This window comes from Pelodiscus sinensis, chromosome 1 (genome assembly GCF_052426305.1).
Source record: "Pelodiscus sinensis isolate ZL-2025 chromosome 1, ASM5242630v1, whole genome shotgun sequence".
Classification (NCBI taxonomy): Eukaryota; Metazoa; Chordata; order Testudines; family Trionychidae; genus Pelodiscus; species Pelodiscus sinensis.
This window is the reverse complement of record NC_143052.1, coordinates 927,246-950,289: the sequence shown is the minus strand read 5'-3', so window position 1 is coordinate 950,289 and position 23,044 is coordinate 927,246. Positions and strand designations below refer to the sequence as shown.

The window sequence follows — 23,044 nt, the reverse complement described above, 5'->3', positions numbered from 1 at the left end:
TTATCACTGCCTCTTCCAAGGCAGCAGGAACCATACCAGATCTGTAAGATGCATTAATACTCTCCTGGACCCAACCAGTCATCCCTTCCCAGCTAGATTTAATAAGTCATGAAGGGCAGGGGTCAAGAGAGCACGTGGTCAGTCGCACTCCTCCAAGCACTTTGTCCACATCCTCAGTCTGCAATAGCTGAAACTGTTTCAATGAAATATGACTGGGCAGTACACTCAACACGTTCTGTGCCCCGCTTACACAGCAGCCAGAGTCCAAATCAGACTGGACGCAAGCGATCTGATCTGCAAAGTGCTTTGCGAACAGATCACAATGGGGAGCCAATAGCTCCTCCATTTCATCCTGAGTGCCAGACTGTAACAGGCCCCGCACCACTCGAAACAGGCTGGACGGCATGGTGCGGATGCAGTATGGGTGGACAAGTAGCTCTTCTCCGCTGTCAGCACCGCCACAAGAGTAAGTTCTCGATTGAGTTCTGACCCACAATCGATCAGACTCAGCTCTAGTTCTCCTCCAGCAGCGTGCTAGCTGTCCCACAGACTATTTCCTGCCATCATCTCCCCAGAAAACCAGGGAGCAAACGTGGCTTGACTAGCCCACAGAGGGCACTTAGGAGCACTCATGTCAACCACCTGGGCTACCTTGATGTTCCATATATCGACTAGGGAATCAACAGGACTATTTGCCATAATGGCGAATAATCCCTCAGGGACCTCAGGAAGCCCTCCAGATCCATTAGCCTCCAAGGACGGACTATCTTAATCGGTCCCCAACTTGACCAGGTAGTGATTGGTCCATGACAAAGGGAGTGTAAGCACATCCCATTCACACATACAGAATGGGAAGCGACTGTGTAGGAAGGAGTTCAGCAGAAAGGGATCTAGGGGTTATAGTGGACCACAAGCTGAATATGAGTCAGCAGTGTGATGCTGTTGCAAAAAAAGCAAACATGATTCTGGGCTGCATTAACACGTGTGTTGTGAGCAAGACACGAGAAGTCATTCTTCCGTTCTACTCTGCGCTGGTTAGGCCTCAGTTGGAGTATTGTGTCCAGTTCTGGGCACCGCATTTCAAGAAAGATGTGGAGAAATTGGAGAGGGTCCAGAGAAGAGCAACAAGAATGATTAAAGGTCTAGAGAACATGACCTATGAAGGAAGGCTGAAAGAAGGCGAAGCGGACAGGGGACTGCAGACAGGGGAGTTGAAGAGGGAGTGGAGCAGAGGGAGTGACTGATGGTGATGAAGACCCGAAGTGCTTGTGCCAGTACTTCTCCTGTCTCCTCCACCTGTGCCTGTATCCAGACAGAGAACCTGAGCATGGATGCTCCTACCCAGGTCCTGGTGTGGTCTTGCTGTATTTGTGGCTTGCAATTCCCACTGAGTGATCTCCAGGCTGGGAGAGACAACCATTGTGAAAAGTGCCTGCTGGTGGAATCTCTCAGGCAGCAGGTGGGAGAGCTACAGGAGGAGGTGGCCAGGCCGAGGAGCATTCGAAGCCATGAAGAATTCCTGGACAGTATTCCTGTGGAGTCCACGGAGGTCACTGTCCTAGGATGTGGGATTGTTGACCAGCCACTTATGGAGGAGGCAGTGGTGCAGGGTGAGCACTGGCAGCTGGTTACTTCCGGCAGCGGGCAGTGTTCCACCCCTGCTCCTAACCCTCCCACTGTGTTGTTACATAACCGTTACACTTTACTTTCTGCAGGAGACAAGGAGTCACCCCCCACAGTGGAGGAGACCAGGCCTTGCACCACCAAGGTTGAGCAGTCTCCTGCCACCACTGCGAGGAGGAAACGTAGGGTAGTGGTGGTTGGAGACTCTCTTCTGAGGGGAATGGAGGCACCCATCTGTCGCCCTGACAGCTCATCTCGAGAGGTATGCTCTCTGCCAGGGGCCCGTATCCGAGATGTTACGGAGGCATTGTCGAGGATTATCCGGCCCTCTGACTACTACCCCATGCTACTCATCCACGTGGGCACAAATGATACTGCCAGGTGTGACACTGAGCGGATCAAGTGTGACTACAGGGCTTTGGGAGTACAGGTGAAGGAGTTTGGAGCGCAGGTGGTATTCTCTTCGATCCTTCCTGTCAAAGGTAGGGGCCCGGGCAGAGAGAGGTGCATCCTGGAGGTGAATGCCTGGCTGCGACAATGGTGTCGCCAGGAGGGATTCGGCTTCCTTGATCACGGGGTGCTCTTCCAGGAGGGTCTGCTTGGCGGAGATGGAGTTCACCTTTCCAGGAGCGGGAAGGCCTTGTTTGGACACAGACTGGCTAACCTTGTGAGGAGGGCTTTAAACTAGGTTCGACGGGGGCAGGTGAGCAAAGCCCACAGGTAAGTGCTGCATGTGCGGGACTGGGAGATGGGTTGGAAATGGGGGGGAATACGGCCTATAATGGCAAGGAGAAAGGAGGGTCAGGGCACAACAGGGAGGCAAGATCAAATCAGTATCTTAGATGCCTATAAACAAATGCGAGAAGTATGGGTAATAAGCAGGAAGAACTGGAATTGCTAACCAATAAATACAACTATGATATCATTGGTATTACAGAAACCTGGTGGGATGGGACGCATGATTGGAATGTTGGTATGGAAGGGTACGGCTTGCTCAGGAAGGACAGACAGGGAAAAAAGGGAGGAGGGGTTGCCTTGTATATTAAAAATGTACACACTTGGACTGAAGTGGAGATGAACGTAGGAGATAGCCGTGTAGAGAGTCTCTGGGTTAAGCTAAAAGGGGTAAAAAATGAGGGTGATCTCATGCTAGGAGTCTACTACCGGCCACCTAGCCAGGTGGAAGAGGTGGATGAGGCCTTTTTTAAACAATTAACAAAACTATCCAAAGCCCAAGATTTGGTGGTGATGGGGGACTTCAACTATCCAGACATACATTGGGAAACTAACACAGCGGGGCACAGGCTATCCAATAAGTTTCTGGACTGCATTGGGGCCAACTTTCTGTTTCAGAAGGTTGAAAAAGCTACCAGAGGAGAAGCTGTTCTGGATTTGGTTTTAACAAATAGGGAGGAACTAGTTGAGAACTTGAAAGTGGAAGACAGTATAGGGGACAGTGATCACGAAATAATAGAGTTCATGATCTTAAGGAAAGGTAGAAGGGAGACCAGCACAATTGAGGTAATGGATTTCAGGAAGGCAGATTTTGATAAGCTCAGAGAACTTGTAGGTAAGGTCCCATGGGAAGCAAGACTGAAGGGAAAAACAACTGAGGAGAGTTGGAAGTATTTCAAAGGGACGTTGTTAAGGGCCCAAAAGCAAACAATTCCGCTGTGTAGGAAAGATAGAAAATATGGCAAAAGACCAGCTTGGCTTAACAAGGAGATCTTGCATGATCTCAAAATAAAAAAGGAGTCCTATAAAAATGGAAACTAGGACAGATAACAAAGGATGAATATAAGCAAGCAACACGGGAATGCAGGGGCAAGATTAGAAAGGCAAAGGCACAAAATGAGATCAAACTAGCTACAGGCATAAAGGGAAACAAGACGACCTTTTATAAATACATTAAAAGCAAGAGGAAGACCAAGGACAGGGTAGGCCCACTGCTTAGTGAGGAGGGAGAAGCAGTAACAGGAAACTTGGAAATGGCGGAGATGCTCAATGACTTCTTTGTTTCGGTCTTCACCGAGAAGTCTGGAAGAGTGCCTAACGTAGTGAATACAAGCAGAGAGAGGGTAAGTTTAGAAGATAGGATACACAAAGAACAAGTTAAAAATCACTTAGGAAAGTTAGATGTCAGCAAGTCACCAGGTCCTGATGAAATGCATCCCAGGATACTCAAGGAGCTGATAGAGGAGGTATCTGAGCCTTTAGCTATGATCTTTGAAAAATCATGGCAGACAGGGGAGATTCCAGAAGACTGGAAAAGGGCAAATATTGTACCCATCTATAAAAAGGGGAATAAGAACAACCCAGGAAACTACAGACCGGTCAGTTTAACGTCTGTCCCAGGGAAGATAATGGAGCAGGTAATTAAGGAAATCGTATGCAAACACTTGGAAGGTAATAAAGTGATAGGGAATAGCCAGCATGGGTTTATGAAGAACAAGTCATGCCAAACTAATCTGATAGCTTTCTTTGATAAGATAACGAGCCTTGTGGATAAGGGAGAAGCGGTGGATGTCATATACCTAGACTTTAGTAAGGCATTTGATACGGTCTCGCATGATATTCTTATTGATAAACTAGGCAAATATAACTTAGATAGGGCCACGATAAGGTGGGTGCATAATTGGCTGGATAACCGTAGTCAGAGAGTTGTTGTTAACGGTTCTAAATCCTGCTGGAAAGGGATAGCAAGTGGAGTTCCTCAAGGGTCTGTTTTGGGACCCGTACTGTTCAATATCTTCATCAATGATGTAGATATTGGGATAGAGAGTACGCTTATTAAGTTTGCAGATGATACCAAACTGGATGGGGTTGCAACTTCTTTGGAGGATAGGGACATAATTCAAAATGACCTTAGCAAGTTAGAGAAATGGTCAGAGGTAAACAGGATGAGGTTTAATAAAGAGAAATGCAAAGTGCTCCACTTAGGAAGGAACAATCAGTTCCATACATACAAGATGGGAAGTGACTGTCTAGGAAGGAGCATGGCGGAAAGGGATCTAGGGGTCATAGTGGACCACAAGTTGAATATGAGTCAACAGTGTGATGCTGTTGCAAAAAAAGCAAATATGATTTTAGGTTGTATCAACAGATGTGTTGTAAGCAAAACTCGTGAAGTCATTCTGCCGCTCTACTCTGCACTAGTTAGGCCTCAGCTGGAGTACTGTGTCCAGTTCTGGGCGCCACATTTCAAGAAAGATGTGGAGAAATTGGAAAGGGTACAGAGAAGAGCGACAAGAATGATTAAAGGTTTAGAGAACATGACCTATGAAGCCAGGCTTCATGAACTGGGCTTGTTTAGTTTGGAAAAAAGAAGACTGAGGGGGGACATGAGAGCCGTTTTCAGGTATCTAAAAGGGTGTCATAAGGAAGAGGGAGAAAACTTGTTCATCTTGGCCTCTGAGGATAGGACAAGAAGCAACGGGCTTAAACTGCAGCAAGGGAGGTTTAGGTTGGACGTTAGGAAAAAGTTCCTAACTGTCAGGGTAGTTAAACACTGGAATAAATTGCCCAGGGAGGTTGTGGAATCCCCCTCTCTGGAGATATTTAAGAGTAGGTTAGATAAATGTCTATCAGGGATGGTCTAGACAGTATTTGGTCCTGCCATGGGGGCAGGGGACTGGACTCGATGACCTCTCGAGGTCCCTTCCAGTCTTAGTATTTTATGATCTCTTATCCCAAGAATTCTATCACCCTTAGTCCAAAAGACCAGATCAAGTGATATGCATTGGGGCAGTTATTTCTTGGGGCAGTCCTAGAGTCATCATGGTATCCATGAAATCTTGGGCTGGACCAGACAGGACAGTGTCGGCATGAATATTGAAGTCCCGCAAGACCAGAAGCCTCAGGGTTCTCAGTGCCACGTCGAGACCACTGAGACTACAAGTAGAACACCCAACCTGTCCCGGCCACTTAACATCAGGTACAAACACACAAACGCACTGTGTTGGACCAAGGCCCTGGCCAGTGAGATGGTATCCCGATAGACAATCGCCACCCCACCTCCCTGACCATCAAACTGCGGCCGGGCACAGTCGGGAAAGGTCAACGCCTCCTTCCACTCCCAGCCAGGTCTCAGTGATGCAAGCCAGGTCGGCCCCTTTATCCAGAATTAAATCATGGATGACAGCTGTCTTGTGGGATACTGGCCTAGCATTCAGCAGCAGCGCCCTCAGGGCTGATGGCCAGGTGTTGAGGTTCCCAGGGTCATTGAGGCTGGAGATAGGCCAGGAACAAGGAATAAACCTTGTTCCCCTGTGCTAACCAGTCCCGATCTGACTGCCATATCTTTCCCTACCTGCCACAATGCTATCTGAACCTCCCCCTTAGCCACCCCGTCTGGGCCACAACACTTTGACACAGGACCCTGTCAGCTGGAGAAATTAGGGACCTGGATGTTGCTTAAATTGGGCACAAGCCACTTCAGCTGGCAGCGCTCCAAAGCTGGACTTGCGCCTTACCAGACGGACACAGCTGAGCCTGAGCAGCCTCCCAGGAGCAGAGGTGAGTGAGGCAGCTTGCCCACGTTGACAGATCAAGCTCCAAAGCTGGTGCAGGGTATGTGCACTGCCAGCCAGGGAGTGCTGAGTAGCAGGAGTGCAGTTATACTGCTAGGCTACGTCTAGACTGGCATGATTTTCCGGAAATGCTTTTAACAGAAACATTTCCGTTAAAAGCATTTTCGGAACAGAGCGTCTAGATTGGCACGGATGCTTTTCTGCAAAAGCACTTTTTGCGGAAAAGCATCTGTGCCAATCTAGACGCGCTTTTCTGTAAAAAAGCCCCATTCGCCATTTTCGCCGTCAGGGCTTTTTTGCGGAAAACAAATCTGAGCTGTCTACATTGGCCCTTTTGTGCAAAAGCTTTGCTCAAAAGGGACTTTTGCCCGAATGGGAGCAGCATAGCATTTCTGCAAGAACACTGACAATCTTACATGAGATCGTCAGTGCTTTTGCGGAAATTCAAGCGGCCAGTGTAGACAGCTGGCAAGTTTTTCCAGAAAAGTGGATGATTTTCCAGAAAAACTGGCCAGTCTAGACACAGCCCTACTGTACTCTGCACTGGTGAAAGCGCTCCTGAAATACTGTCTCCAGCTCTGTTTCCCACAATGGAAAAAGGATGTTATTAATAAACTGGAAAGAGTACAGATCAGAGCTACAAGAATGGAAAACCTGCCTTCGAGTAATAGACTCAAGATCAGTTTCTTTACTTTAACCGAGGGGCGACTTGATCACAGTTTATTAGTGCCTGCCTGCATGCAGAACAGAGATGTGAGAACACAGGGCTCTTCGATCTAGCAGACCAAGGTCTCACAACAGCTCACAGAAGCTGAGGACAGTGAGAGTGTCCCTGGCTTGGTAACAATTAAAGCCTTGTCATTGACGAACGTCCTATTGATTATCTGTACGAGCCCTAGCTAAGACGACTGCTGTGAAATCCAGAAAGAGAGTAGTTATGCAGCTGTCACACTGCCATGAGCAAATCACCTGAATGAACTCTCCATACCGAGAAGCTAATAATTGCGGCTGTGACACTGACTGGGAGAACTCACCACAATGCAGGTCCAGCTGGTATATAGCCAAATGACTTTTATACGTCCCCTAGTGATGAACTTAGTTTGCCACGCCAATTTATGGTTTTGCAGTACTTAAGGGAGGATTGTGTGTGCGCGCGTGTGTGTGCGCGGGGAGGTGCACGCGCATGCTGGGAGATTTGTTTTGTTTTTTTGTGTCGGGCAAAGGATGTGTGCTACAGTAGAAAGCTATCTGCACGAGGGGTTATTGTGTCTGCTGGTTTAGTATATGCCATGGGGATTGTGTTGATTTGTGTGTGAGTTGTGCTATGCTAGATTTGTTAAATGGGGATTTTATGTTGATCTGTTCGGATGTGAGAGTTGCATTAGAGAGGTTTTGTAAGTTGTATAGATGGTGAATCAACCTTCGAGGAACCTTTGCAATTAAGCTAAGTAATCCACCATTGGTGCAGTCTCCCTCATATCCCTATGAAATTGCTGCTTGTAAAGTAGCTGGTAACTGTTTGACTTACCTCTGATAACACCAGGGTCTAGGACTCTTGGCACGGCATAGATATATAGATGTCTGGTGGCCTGGATAATCAGGACCATAGATTTAAGTCTTTGTTGACTGAGGACCCGCAAGAGAATGTGCAAGAGTGTGAAAGGGGAGCAAGAGGATCAACAATACAAATAAGACGAATGCAGCATTCACCATGTGTGCACGTGCGCTGCCTCCCCCTGTGGCACCAGAGACTAAACCAGTTCCAGAGTAAGGAAGATGGGCTAGAGTTTGTTCCCGTGATCCCCGTTCTCATGTCAACCAGGGAGCTGAATGAGCTCTCCCTACCATCTATTAAGGAACTGGAGCAAAAGACCCCAGGAGCAGACTGGATTAGTCTGGACACACCTACGTTGTGTAGGTGGTCAGCAGACATCTCTGGTTTGCCTGAGGGATACATTTTGACCATTTTGGGTTAAAGCTGACTTTAGTTTGGACTCAGGGGTAGCAAACTGTTACCCTTGCTGTACTGTACTTGATATGTCCTAACTGAGGGTGGTCACGGTGATTGTAACCTCACTCACTAGGGGTGTGTGGGTGAGAGGGAGATGCTGTCACACACAGGAGGGGGCAAGTATTCCTCCTCGTAGGCGCAGACTCTAGGAAAGGGTCTACGGGCCATGTGACCCAGCCTCTCTGGGTTTACACAGAGCGGGTCAGACTCAACGGAGAGTCGCTGCATCTTCTCATGAGCAGGCTGGGCGAGGGGACTGAGCCCTAGGCCTGGGGTGGGCAAGGTGCCCCACTTCCCAGGGAAAGCACTGAGAGCTGAAATCACAAGTGGCTGAGCCAGGTGGTGGAATCCCAGAAAACAGCCACACAGCTGGAAGGGCAGCAGCAGCGGAGAGTGATGGGCAGCAATAGATGCAGAAGTAAAGACTCTGGCACTTCCCAACGGACTCTGAGCGTAGAAGGGAGTGAAGGGGGGGCACATTAAAGAGGCATTTGTCTATTGGACTTTCACACTCCAAGACAGGAAATTTACGGCAAAGGTCACTGCCAGAGATTCTGGGAGGTGGGTGTTTATAAAGCCTCTCAAATCCACAGATAGCTGCCTTATGTCTGCACATATCTGTACCCACGGATGTGGATATCCACAGACCATTTCTGCAGATCACGGATCAGATGCAGATACGAATTGTGTATCTAGAGCCCAGCAAACCAGCAGATCTCAGATTATTTCTGCATCTCTCCAGTCAGATGGAGATATACATTTTGTACCCAGGCAGTGTTCTAGGTGCTTATTGCTGTGTGTGTAATTTTGAATAATTGTGTTTGTTTTGTCCCAAATTAAGATAATGTTCCCGCTCCTCTTAGCAGAAGTTGTACCTTGTTATATTGAGGCTCAGTGCTTACCAGTGGGGAAGCAGTGCCCCTCAGAGGTACCATGGCTGATGTTTAGTTTCCCCAGGTCTCTGGATTGGGGCTCTAGTTGGTTTAGTTTTGCAATATTAAGAGGAACGCCAAGGTATCAAATCAGGCCCTTGTGGCTACTGACTCCACCTGGCAGCAGAGTTAGATCCCTGTGACTAGAAAATGGTCGCCACAGACTCAGCTTCTTTGCTAGGCACACACTGGGTGCTTTATCTGCTAATGCTCGCTCCCAGGGCTCCCTGAAACAAGGCTGCTCCCAGGCAGCCCAGCGGAGATGGCCTCGCTTTCTCTTACCTGGAACGCCGTCTGGCTGTTGTAGTTACGAATCTCTTTGCTTGCACCGCGGAAGAGGAGGACCCGGGCACAGCTCTCCTAGGAGTAGAAAACCAGAGAAGAAAGAAGGAAATCTGTCAGTGCTGACATGACAGACGAGGTGACCTTGGTCCACTCCGGAGTGGAGAGCTCCCTATTGCAAGGGAGAGAAATAAAGTCAAAATGTCAGAGTTCACGGCTACAGCCTCCGATCAAGCCTCTCCAGAGCCCATCACGGCTCAGGGGACCTGCCCTTCTGCCCCCACTGCCCAGACAAGCTCCACCTCCGCACATACCTGCTTAGCACGAGGGGAGCTCTGTAGCGGAGGTGCCCCCAATACACACTGTGCCTGGGGGGCTGTTACCCATCATTTGAACATCCCTGTGTGGCCTAGTGGGGTGCTGTACACTCTTGTGGCCCTGGATGCATTCTGGTTTGGCATTCGCTGGTTGCTGTGCTGTGCTGTGGGTGACCCCTACTGGCCTGTGCTGGTCTGCAGAGACGCTGGTGTGTCTGTGTGCAGGGCCCAGCGGGGGGCACATAGGTATGGCCCAGCTGCCTGACACCTGGGCTAGGGGTGGAATCTGAACAAAGCCAGGGGTGTGGCTGCCTGGGGGCTGAAGGACCAGTTGCTGGGGGTTGGGGCAGTCTTAACGGAAGGAAGCATGAGGAGGGCAGACTAAGTCCGGGACAGGGGGCTTCAGGGGCCTGTGAACCCATTTCCCCAAGAGGACTAGGCTGTCTGCCTGGCTCCTACATCAACATGAGCCTGTGCTGCGCCGCATCTCTGAGAAGCAAGAAACCTTCTATTCTACGGCCTGACAGAGTCACACATGTGGCTGCGGACGGGGGTGCAGGGTCAGGGGCTCCCCGACACGACGTCACACCCTATCTAGCTCTTTGGGGCGCCATGCTTCTCTCATCACACAGCACAGTTTAGGGGATACTGTGGTGTTGAAACCAATGACCTTCCATCCCTCCTCTAAAGGCTTCTAGCCTCTGGGGACAGTCCCAGCACCGAACAGTCTCCCAGCTATAGAATTAATGCAGCTGCTGCCCCACAAGCCATAACCCATCTGTGATGCAACACTGTTTAATATGAAATAAACACAGCACGGGCCTGGGGCCTTTCAGTCACCTCTGCTAAAGGAACCCACATGTCCTTTTAAGATATAAACAGGCAAGAGAAGGAACAGAGTCTGGGGAAACCCAATTCTAAACCTACACAGCCCAGAAAAATCACCAGGGAAGATGATCCTGATGGAAGAGCTACTAAGCGCCATCTGTATGCAAGAGAAACTGAGACTCACACAGGGCTCTCATCAGAGACTCACACGGGGCTCTCACCAGAGAAACAGAGACTCGCACAGGGCTCTCACCAGAGAAACAGAGACTCGCACGGGGCTCTCACCAGAGAAACAGAGACTCGCACTGGGCTCTCACCAGAGAAACAGAGACTCACACAGGGCTCTCATCAGAGACTCGCACGGGGCTCTCACCAGAGAAACAGAGACTCGCACGGGGCTCTCATCAGAGAAACAGAGACTCGCACTGGGCTCTCACCAGAGAAACAGAGACTCGCACTGGGCTCTCACCAGAGAAACAGAGACTCGCACTGGGCTCTCATCAGAGAAACAGAGACTCGCACTGGGCTCTCACCAGAGAAACAGAGACTCGCACTGGGCTCTCACCAGAGAAACAGAGACTCGCACGGGGCTCTCATCAGAGAAACAGAGACTCGCACGGGGCTCTCACCAGAGAAACAGAGACTCGCACTGGGCTCTCACCAGAGAAACAGAGACTCGCACTGGGCTCTCATCAGAGAAACAGAGACTCGCACGGGGCTCTCACCAGAGAAACAGAGACTGGCACGGGGCTCTCACCAGAGAAACAGAGACTCGCACGGGGCTCTCACCAGAGAAACAGAGACTCGCACGGGGCTCTCACCATACTCCTGATTTCTCTTGTGCTGATCTCAGTTTCCAAGACAGGACATGGGGCAGAAGAGTCTTGCAGGCTGCCCGGTTTCATCTTATTTAAAACTTCAAATATTGGTCAAAAGTTCTTGAGGGCACTGTCCTGAGAACAGGGCACAGCTGCTGTGGTTGAGTAACCAAACAGTAACCCCACCCCCACCCCCACCCCAGGGCTCACTGCAAGAGACATCTTACACTAAAACCCCCTTCCTAACCTAGAACCCGTTTATTACTCACTAAGAGCCTCCCGTGGCCTACGTCAATCATCTCAAAACAGCCTAGAAAAACTGTTGCTTGCCTCTCAGAACGGCTGTTTTCCGGATGTGTTGCTCATGCCCACTCCAGCCAGACTGCAGACATGTTTCTTGGAAGGTTTTTGTCTCGTGGTGTCTGTCTGGTTGGCTGTGGAGCCCCCTGGAGTGGCACCTTCATGACCGTGTCTGCACGTCCCTGCCAACCCACTTCTTGCTCGGTTCCTCCTTGTGGGAATACTCCACCAGAGCAGAGACAGGCAGGATTTGGAATGGACACGAGCTACACACCTCAAAGAACATGGGAGCAGCCACGCTGGGTCAGACCGTTCCCAAGAGCACTTATAAATAGGTTGAATAGGGTGGGTCCCAGAGCGGACCCTGGGGGACACCACTAGTTCCTGCTCTCCATTTTGAAAACTATCTAACCATGGAGCTTCCATGCCATGAGATGGAGGGACACCAGGCTGGGCTCTCGTGGGCTTGTGCGATGAGGTCTGGAAACGGGGAGGGCTACGGGCCTCCACTGAGGTCCAACAGCCCGGTGAACCAGTGCTACAAGACTTCACAGAGCCTTGTCCTGGTGTACTTTGAGGAGAACCCTTGCACGAGAGGGAATGGCGGGAATGCCCAAAGCAGGCGATTCATCCGCAACAGGTGAAACGCGTCCGTGAGGGACCTTGGCTATGGTTCAGGAAGGAGCAAACCGATGAGTCTTCCTGTTGCTCCGTGTCGCGAATGGGTCCAAGTGGGGAATGCCCCACTTCTATAAGATGACAGCCACTCTGAGGGACCATTCGTGCCTGTTGAATGATCAGCTAAGCCGCCTGTTCGCAATGTGTGATACAAAAGTCCCACAGCTCGAGGGCTTCCCGGCACCACCCTGCTTCTTTACAGAGAACATCGCTAGGGTTGGTCCATCAGCACCAACGCACACTGGGGTGCAGATGAACTTGGAACATCTGGCACGCCAGGCAGACTGCCCTCAGCCTTCTGACATTAATATGCAGCAAGAGTTCTGCTTGGGGGGACATGCCCTGTGTCCTGATGATGCCAATGTGAGCTACTCATCCAAAAGCCCAGGTATCCACAGCTAACTGCATGGGGAGTTGTGGCTTGACAAACATGTTCCACCTGTGCCTGCAACCACCAACCAAGAGAGTCTAGAATTGGAGGGGGGGGGGTAACTACTCTGTTCAGCAAGTCCCATCTGGGCCTGTACACCTGTGCCAGCCATGGTAGGGAAGGATGGAGCTGCAAGCTGGAATGCCGGACCACAAGTGCATGCCACCATATGCCCAGCAGTTTAATGTAACTTCTGGTGACGGCTGTGGAGAATTGGCAAAGGCTGTCAATGATGTTCCTGAGGGCTTGGAAGCAGGGCATGGGCAGGGATGGTATAAAAACGTACGATCGGCCAGACTGGGCCAGAGAAAAGGTCCATCCAGCCGAGGGTCCTGTCTGCTGACAGTAGCCAATGCCAGATGCCCCAGAGGGAGGGAACAGAGCAGGGAACCTTCAAGTGACGCCCCTCCTGTCACCCATTTCCAGACAAATAAAGGTTAGGGACACCATTCCCACCCTCGTGGCTAATACCCATTGATGGACCTAACCTCCATGAATTTATCTAGTTCCTTTTTGAACCCTGTTGAAGTCCTGGTCTTCACATCCTCTGGCAAGGAGTTCCACAGGTTGACACTGCGCTGCATGAAGAAAAACTTTCTTTTGTTTGTTTTAAACCCGCTGCCTATTCATTTCACTGGGTGACCCCCAGTTCTTGTGTTTTGGGAACAAGTACACATTTCCTTAGTCACTTTTTCCACACCAGTCATGACTTTAGAGGCCTTTTCTCTCCTCTTTTCTAAGCTGAAAAGTCCAAGTCTTTTTAATCTCTCTTCATCTGGGACCCTTCTTTAACCTATTCGAAGACCAATATCTCCTTTTTGAGATGAGGTGACCACCTCTGTACGCACTATTCCAGATGTGGGCACACCATGGATTCAGAGAGAGGCAATAAGGTATTCTCTGTCTTATTCTCCATCCCTTTTTAATGCTCCTAACATCCTGTTTGCTCGTTTCACTGCTGCTGCACACGGAGGGGACGTCTTCAGAGAACTCTCCACAAGGACGCCAAGACCTCTCTCTGGAGTAGCTGTAGGTAAAGGACATGAGCAGCTGTGTGTGTAGCTCACCTGCGTGGAGTCCAGGAGAGCACTCATGAACTGAGCTGGCATGAGAGTGGACTTGGGCACTTCAGCACCAGTAAGGGCCACACTTTCCTCTACTTGTTTTTGCAGTGTAGCCCTGATGGGCCAGTCTACCAGGTATGGGAAAGGACTCCCCATTTACAGAGGAAGGCTGCTGTAACTGCCAGGCATTTTGTGACTACCCAAGGGGCTGCTGAGAGCCCAAATGGAAGCAGCAGGAACTGGGCACCAATCACAAGCCGGATAAATCATCTGTGGGCTGCATAATGGCTATATGGAAGCATATGTCCTTCAAGCTAAGAGCAGCATAGCACTCCCCAGTTTCCAGGGAAGGAATCAGGGAGATCCAGGTGACCATGTGAAACTTTGCTTTCTTTGTGGATGAGTTGAGGTTTTACAGATCTAGGATGGTCTGATCCTGCCCTTGGCCGTGGGGATCATAGAATCATAGAATCATAGGACTGGAAGGGACCTCGAGAGGTCATCGAGTCCAGCCCCCCGCCCTCAAGGCAGGACCAAGCTCCGTCTACACCATCCCTGACAGATGTCTATCTAACCTGTTCTTAAATATCTCCAGAGAGGGAGATTCCACCACCTCCCTTGGCAATTTATTCCAATATTTGACCACCCTGACAATTAGGAATTTTTTCCTAATGTCCAATCTAAACCTCCCCTGCTGCACTTTAAGCCCATTACTCCTTGTCCTGTCCTCAGAAACCAAGAGGAACAAATTTTCTCCTTCCTCCTTGTGACACCCTTTTAGATATTTGAAAACCGCTATCATGTCCCCCCTTAATCTTCTTTTTTCCAAACTAAACAAGCCCAGTTCATGAAGCCTGGCTTCATAGGTCATGTTCTCTAAACCTTTAATCATTCTTGTCGCTCTTCTCTGTACCCTTTCCAATTTCTCCACATCTTTCTTGAAATGTGGCGCCCAGAACTGGACACAGTACTCCAGCTGAGGCCTAACTAGTGCAGAGTAGAGCGGCAGAATGACTTCACGAGTTTTGCTTACAACACACCTGTTGATACAACCTAGAATCATATTTGCTTTTTTTGCAACAGCATCACACTGTTGACTCATATTCAACTTGTGGTCCACTATGACCCCTAGATCCCTTTCCGCCATGCTCCTTCCTAGACAGTCGCTTCCCATCTTGTATGTATGGAACTGATTGTTCCTTCCTAAGTGGAGCACTTTGCATTTCTCTTTATTAAACCTCATCCTGTTTACCTCTGACCATTTCTCTAACTTGCTACGGTCATTTTGAATTATGTCCCTATGCTCCAAAGAAGTTGCAACCCCACCCAGTTTGGTATCATCTGCAAACTTAATAAGCGTACTCTCTATCCCAATATCTACATCATTGATGAAGATATTGAACAGTACGGGTCCCAAAACAGACCCTTGAGGAACTCCACTTGTTATCCCTTTCCAGCAGGATTTAGAACCGTTAACAACAACTCTCTGACTACGGTTATCCAGCCAATTATGCACTCACCTTATCGTGGCCCTATCTAAGTTATATTTGCCTAGTTTATCAATAAGAATATCATGCGAGACCGTATCAAATGCCTTACTAAAGTCTAGGTATATGACATCCACCGCTTCTCCCTTATCCACAAGGCTCGTTATCTTATCAAAGAAAGCTATCAGATTAGTTTGGCATGACTTGTTCTTCACAAACCCATGCTGGCTATTCCCTATCACTTTATTATCTTCCAAGTGTTTGCATATGATTTCCTTAACTACCTGCTCCATTATCTTCCCTGGGACAGACGTTAAACTGACCGGTCTGTAGTTTCCTGGGTTGTTCTTATTCCCCTTTTTATAGATGGGAACAATATTTGCCTTTTTCCAGTCTTCTGGAATCTCCCCTGTCTGCCATGATTTTTCAAAAATCATAGCTAAAGGCTCAGATACCTCCTCTATCAGCTCCTTGAGTATCCTGGGATGCATTTCATCAGGACCTGGTGACTTGCTGACATCTAACTTTCCTAAGTGATTTTTAACTTGTTCTTTGTGTATCCTATCTTCTAAACTTACCCTCTCTCTGCTTGTATTCACTACGTTAGGCACACCTCCAGACTTCTCGGTGAAGACCGAAACAAAGAAGTCATTGAGCATCTCTGCCATTTCCAAGTTTCCTGTTACTACTTCTCCCTCCTCACTAAGCAGTGGGCCTACCCTGTCCTTGGTCTTCCTCTTGCTTTTAATGTATTTATAAAAGGTCTTCTTGTTTCCCTTTATGCCTGTAGCTAGTTTGATCTCATTTTGTGCCTTTGCCTTTCTAATCTTGCCCCTGCATTCCCGTGTTGCTTGCCTATATTCATCCTTTGTTATTTGTCCTAGTTTCCATTTTTTATAGGACTCCTTTTTTATTTTGAGATCATGCAAGATCTCCTTGTTAAGCCAAGCTGGTCTTTTGCCATATTTTCTATCTTTTCTACACAGCGGAATTGTTTGCTTTTGGGCCCTTAACAACGTCCCTTTGAAATACTTCCAACTCTCCTCAGTTGTTTTTCCCTTCAGTCTTGCTTCCCATGGGACCTTACCTACAAGTTCTCTGAGCTTATCAAAATCTGCCTTCCTGAAATCCATTACCTCAATTATGCTGGTCTCCCTTCTACCTTTCCTTAAGATCATGAACTCTATTATTTCGTGATCACTGTCCCCTATACTGTCTTCCACTTTCAAGTTCTCAACTAGTTCCTCCCTATTTGTTAAAACCAAATCCAGAACAGCTTCTCCTCTGGTAGCTTTTTCAACCTTCTGAAACAGAAAGTTGGCCCCAATGCAGTCCAGAAACTTATTGGATAGCCTGTGCCCCGCTGTGTTAGTTTCCCAACATATGTCTGGATAGTTGAAGTCCCCCATCACCACCAAATCTTGGGATGAGGAAGCACTGTGAGAAAACCCTTTTCCGCTGAACTGCTGAGGAACCTTCTATATGGCTCTGAGTGAGAAGTGCTTGCACCTCCTCCAAAAGGAGCTGCTTGTGAGAAGGGTCCCTGGGGAGAGATGAGGAAGGGCTGTGGGAGGGCAGGAGGGAACAGAACAGGATAGAACGCCTGACACCTGCTACGAGGTAATCTGCAGCCAGGTCTGGTAAAAGTGGGATAGAAGGGGGAGGAAGATCTTGGAGATGGACTGGTGCTCCGTCTTCGGGCAAACTGTCAAAAGTTCAGAGTTAGGAACAGGGGGCTATTTGGATGAGCCTGGTCTGAGGAGGTCTTGGCCATCTCCTCCTCTGAGTGCTGCCTTGCCTTCTGTTGGAGTCCTGTCTCATGCTCCCCAAGCAGAAGTGCTGGGAGCCTGGGGCCTGCAAGGATCCTTTTGCAGAGCAGTGGTGTGGCTTCCTAGGGACGTGAGGATTGTCCTGGGACCCCTCAAGCTGTGCAGCTACGACCGTTTGTTTTGCACACACCAGCACAGTGGAAAGGCAGGTTTTGGATGGTGTTCTGGCCTCCGCAGGAAGGCTTGACACCTGGAGCCACGAGATTCTGCACATGGTAATTGCAGTTGCCATGGTCAGTGTAGCCGAGCTGCAGAGTCCATGGCTGCTTGGAGAAGTTCAGGACACCACCTGATCCTCCTCTACAGTCACAGTGAACTCTGAACAGCAATCTGCAGGCAACAGCTCCTGGAACTTGGACAGGGAGGTCCAGGAGTTGTAGGTGTACTGGCTGAGCATCGCATGTCGGTTGGTGACGCAAAGTTGGAGCCCCCCAGTCAAATATACCTTGTGAATAAAGAAATCCAGTTTCATGGCTTCTTTGGACTTTGGAGTGGGACTCAGCTGCCCTTGTCACTCCTTATGATTGGTGGCATCCACCATGTGTCCGGCAGGGGATGAGTGAACAGGTAGATGCTTATACCCCTTTGGTGGGACAAGACACCTGCTTTCGACACCTTCTGCTGTTGGTAGCATAGAGCCAGAGTCTGTCAGAGCACCTTGTTCATTTATGATCGTTTTTATAAGCAGCAAGGATACTCTAGAGCAGTGTTTCCCAAATGGTGTTCTGGGGAACCCTGGGGTTCCGCGAAGTGAAAATAAGAGTTCCACGAGAAAATTCCATTACAATAACATGTTATTATTAAAATAATAATAATAATAAATATTAAGCATTTATGAATTTTATTGAAACCAATTTTCATTTGTGTTGCTCTCATGACCTTGTTTAGCATTTGTTTATTATTATCCTTACTTATTCATGGTCTACTTTTTCAGCTCCATATATAAGACTGCTATGAGGGGTTCCACAAAATTCTTTTGAGTTTGAAAGGGTTCTGTGGCCACATAAAATTGGGAAACACTGCTCTAAAGACACCCTCTAGAGCCAGAATGTCAACTTCTGGGTTTGAGTCCTCTGTGACCTCCTCAGCCTGCATATTTAGGTTCTGCGCCACCTGGCAAAGGAGGCTGGAGGTCCTGATGGGCCCTGGTGTCCAGCATTGGCAGGGGGGCTGTCCCATCTGCTACTGCCTCGTTGGGTGAGGAAGAAGACAACAACTGGGGGAAGGGTTGGGTCCTCTTGCCCTTCTGGCTCCCTGCAGCAGTTTGGGGTGCCTCTGCCATTGGTGTTTCCTCTTGCACCAAGGTCACCACAACCCCAGCACCCATAGAATCATAGAATCATAGAATAATAGGACTGGAAGGGACCTCGAGAGGTCATCGAGTCCAGCCCCCCGCCCTCAAGGCAGGACCAAGCTCCACCTACACCATCCCTGACAGATGTCTATCTAACCTGTTCTTAAATATCTCCAGAGAGGGAGATTCCACCACCTCCCTTGGCAATTTATTCCAATATTTGACCACCCTGACAGTTAGGAATTTTTTCCTAATGTCCAATCTAAACCTCCCCTGCTGCACTTTAAGCCCATTACTCCTTGTCCTGTCCTCAGAAACCAAGAGGAACAAATTTTCGCCTTCCTCCTTGTGTCAGGCTGCCCCAAGTCTGTTTCTCTGGAAGCAACTCGCACCCCTGGCTCTCAAGAGACCAGTGTAGCTGATGGAATCCCATGGAGTACCAACGCCACTACAGCCACCCTTGAGCCTGGCCCTGGGCCTGAGAGTAGGCACACAAGCTCCAGGAGGGCCCCTGCATTAGCCCCATCACTGGGCAGGCTAGGGCCTCTGTGGCAGTCTCTCGGGTGTGCTGTTGGAATGGCGCTGGGATCTGGAGCGACACTGGCTCTGCCCGGGGACACGGGATTCCGATTCCAATGCCAAGGTGGAGCAGATCCCGACGGTGCTGCCATCAGGAGAAGTGATGGCCAATCATTGGGGGTTTGCCCTGGTGTTAAATGTGGGGAGGTGCTGCTATTGGTGCCATTGTAGCAGGAGCCAGCATTGGTGCTGTGACATGTCATCAGTGCCAACATAGGCTGCAGTGCCAGGGCACGTGCCAGCAGGTGTGGGAATGAGCCATCATGAAGATCAGCTCCCATGCCGCTTCAAATGTGTCCAGCATGGCGGGAAGGTCCAGGTCTTCTCCCTGCAAGTCCTCCAGCACTCTAGAGTCCACCCACACCTGAGTCAACAGAGTTGGCAACTGTGGGACTTTTGGGCTTTGCTTGGGATGTCCCGACACAGGACGCACGTCGCTGGGAGGCCATGCTGGTAAGGGACTACTGTCCACCATCTTATGTAGCACCGGCGATCGTGAGCCGCTGCTGGGCCAATGCTCCTTACTGGTGCCTTTGCATGGTGCTGAGGGCTCACACACTGATGCTGTGCTCTGCTCACCAAGGCTGCAGGGCCGCTGGGGACGCTTCAGGGGAGAGACTCTTTCCTTCTTCTTCTGGGCTTAAAGCCCCGCAAATCTCGCATGTGCCCATCTGATAACCCTCCCCAAGGCAGCTGAGGTAGGAGTCATGTGGCTCGCCATCTGGCACAGGCTTCAGGCCTTTCCCACAGGGCTTAAAGAAATGGCCCAGGAAATGAAAATGGAGGAGATCCCCCAGCTACTATCATTCAGCTAATAACAGACTGAACCGTAACTGTTACAGCTGCGGAGAAAGGCTGCTAGACATCTGCAGTACGAGGAGCGAGCTGCTCCAACACCAGCGCCGGCAGTAAGAAGGAACTGAGCACGCGGCAGGTTGGCAGGGATCTATACGCATCTCCAGGAGGCACCACTCCAGGGGTCTCCACAGCCAACCGGACAGGTACCGCCAGAGGAGAACCTTCCAACAGTCATGGACAGGGGCACGCTCCCAAAGAACTGCACGGCCACTGCAGCCAAAGGGAGAGGCAAACAGCATAACCACTGACTCCCATGGCCTGTGCCCTAGCCCAGAAGTCTCGCTCTCACAGAATCAGCAGAGGGAAGAATTCAAGGTCCTCCCCCTCCCTTTACCCCAAGGGCCAATCTTATTCATGGCTTCACACTGTTCTATCTCCCCTCTCAATGGTTAAGACTCATTCTCAGAAAGGAAACCACAGACAAACTGACAGCACCTTTCTGCTTCCCACAGCACAAGCTGCCCCATGTCTAATCCCACATGGCCTCCATTATACCGCCAGCCACGTACACTGCCAGAGGTACCAAACCAGGGCTTCACGCTGCTAACTTCCACCCATTGGCCACTGATCCTGGCAGGAGAAACCCCTCTAATATCACATAGAACCTGGCCACCACCTGGCCCATTTAAAGACAAAACCACAAAGAAACCACTGCTCAGGAGGCCTGAAGGTGTGTGTGACTGGCCTGGGTGGGAAGATTCCCCCAAAAGTCATTCCTGCTGGTGGTGCAGGGGGGACAGGCCAATATAAACACTGCCTCCTTCTGGCAGGGGCCCTGTGTCCCAATGTGCATATTTCCCCACAATGTGCCCCAGAGCCTCCGTGGGAGCCACTGAGATTGCTCAGAGGACATCAGGCTCGTCTCCCAGGCTCTGAATGTCTGAAAGAAGCTGCTGTGTAAGGACGGTAACTCGTGCCTAGCTCCCTCCAGCCATGCACTCAACCTGCCAACGACGAGGGGCAGACCCAGGAATATGCCCCAGTGCTGAAGGGCAGGAAACAGCTGCCAAACCTCCTCCTTTCGGGTGCCGACAGGAATGAGCAACGGAAACACCCTGCTTCTGACTGGTCCCTGCAAGACCCCATATTGCAGGGCGGTTCCCTGCATTGCTTGACTCCTCCGCCTTCCTTTGGGGACTCTCCTACATGCCCACAGGTCTCACTGGCAGGAGCTTTTTCATGCCATTCACCCTTAATTTACCTTTTCTTAGTTTCAGCCTTTTACTCCCAGCTTCTCCCACTCCTCAACCTTCCTTCCCTGGTATTTACACACTCTGGGTCCTGGCAGATTTGTATTTCCTCACAGCTTTTTGACAAACTAAAAGACTGAAACTCTGTCATCTCCCCAGGGAATACGGTCCCGCCAGCGTCCCGAGCAGTTCCCTTGCTCTTCTCTAGCTTGGCAGATCTTTCTGGGATTGAGGGCCTGCAAACTGAATAAAATATGCCAGATGTGCTGGCACCAGAGCTATTTCGAGAGGAACTATCCCTTCCTGCTTTCTGATGGAGGCCGTTCTCTCACCATTGGTTCGGCAAATCAGGAGTTCAACTGGGAGCAATAAAGGCAGAAGTCGGACAGAACCCCTGGCAACTGTATGTTTCAGACAGCGGAATCATCTCCCCCTGGGAAGGACTGGGAGATCTATCTGCACAAGCCTGTGGCAATTGTGCTCTCGGGTCCCACAAGGTTCCATCTTGTCCCCTAGGCCAGCAGTTCCCAACCGTCAGGCCGCAGACGGTGCCGGGCCGCGAACCCCTGCCTGCCGGGCTGCGGCATACTGCCAGGCCACGCCCCCAGTTGGGCTTCACTGGGGAGCACAGCAGTATCCCTCTAAGGTGCGACCACAAAGAATTTGAGGCCCACCCGGCTGCTTAGCTGCTGTGAGGTGCGGCCACATGGCAGACGACTGCCCTGTGCCAGGAGCAGCAGGGCAGCCACCATGCGGCCTTGGCCCTAGCTTCAGCCCTTCCCCAGGGCTGGAGCTGCGGGCCACGTGGTGGGCAGCGGCTGCTCCAATGGTCCCAGTCAGAGACAGAGCCGCATGTCGTGTGGCAGCCGCTCCAGCAGCCTTGGGGCCAGAGCCAGAGCTGCGGGGAAGTGAGATGAAGGGGCCACGTCGGCAGGCAGGACAGAGTGGTGTGCAGGCAGCCCGAGGCCCGTGTGCGGGGAGAGCTGCCGCAGGACGAACCTCCAGCACCGAGGAGGAGGCTGGAGCCGCATTGCCAGCCCCACATGCACCCTGCCAGACTGCACCATGCAGGGGTGAATGCCGCTCCTGGCCAGCAGGCGAGTGCCAGGAGCCACCAGGTTCAGCTCAGGGTCTGGTGGCGCGATTCTCCCACGCAGCGCCGCTGCCAGGGGCAGCAGCTGGACAAACACCGAGCCACTTTCCACCCAAGTCCCCACATGGGCCACTCCAAGCAGCCGCTCCTGGCTCTCCCTGCCCAGTCCTCACGCTGCTGAATTGTGGGTTGTCTTAAGGGGGATGGGCTGACACTGTGGCATCTGAGTGGGGAGCTGGCACTAGGGGGCTCTGGAGGCGGGGCTAGAAGTGGGGGGGCTATGAGGGCAGGGCTGGCACTGGGGGGTATGGAGATGGGGCTAATTTTGGGGACTGGGGGCTGGCATGGGGGGTATTGGGGGGGTTGGATGCAGTGGGGCTCTGGAAACAGGAGGCTAGCACTGGAGGGGTTTGGTGGGGGGGGGGCTCTAAGCCTTAAGGGGAGGGGGGATGATGGAGGTGAAGCTGGCTTTTCATGGCGGCTTTGGGGGCCGGGGCTTTTGGCAGACCAGGAACATTTTATTTGCATATTCATTATTTGCACAATGAATACGCAAATAAAAATGTTACTGGTCCACCACAAGCTTGTGAGTGGGTTTGCCGGTCCACGGTATAAGAAAGGTTGGGAAGCACCGCCCTTTGTTGCTTAACATCTCCATGAAGCCGCTGGGAGAGGCCGTGAGGAGATGTAGAGGACGGTGCCGTCAATATGCAGATAACACCCAGCTCTATTTCTCTGTGACGGTGACTGATCTGAACTGGTGTCGGGATGCGTTGATGGACTAGATGAGGTTGAATAAGCTGAAGCTGAATCCAGATAAGAGCAAGGTCCTGTGGATCAGGAAGCCACCTGTCTGGGAATGCGGCGTGGTACCTGTCCTGGGCGGGGTCGCACTCCCCCTG

At 50.5% G+C, this 23,044-nt stretch overlaps 1 protein-coding gene across 3 annotated transcripts in view; it reads right to left on the bottom strand.

The window, feature by feature from the left end:
- Positions 1–23,044, bottom strand: part of SHANK3 (SH3 and multiple ankyrin repeat domains 3) — a 780,355-nt gene that overhangs the window by 463,772 nt on the left and 293,539 nt on the right. For all 3 annotated transcript variants that reach the window (XM_075914851.2, XM_089777650.1, XM_075914857.2), the window contains one exon: positions 9,378–9,455. In XM_075914851.2, the coding sequence (XP_075770966.2) occupies positions 9,378–9,455 (78 nt within the window). The remainder of the gene's footprint in view (positions 1–9,377; positions 9,456–23,044) is intronic.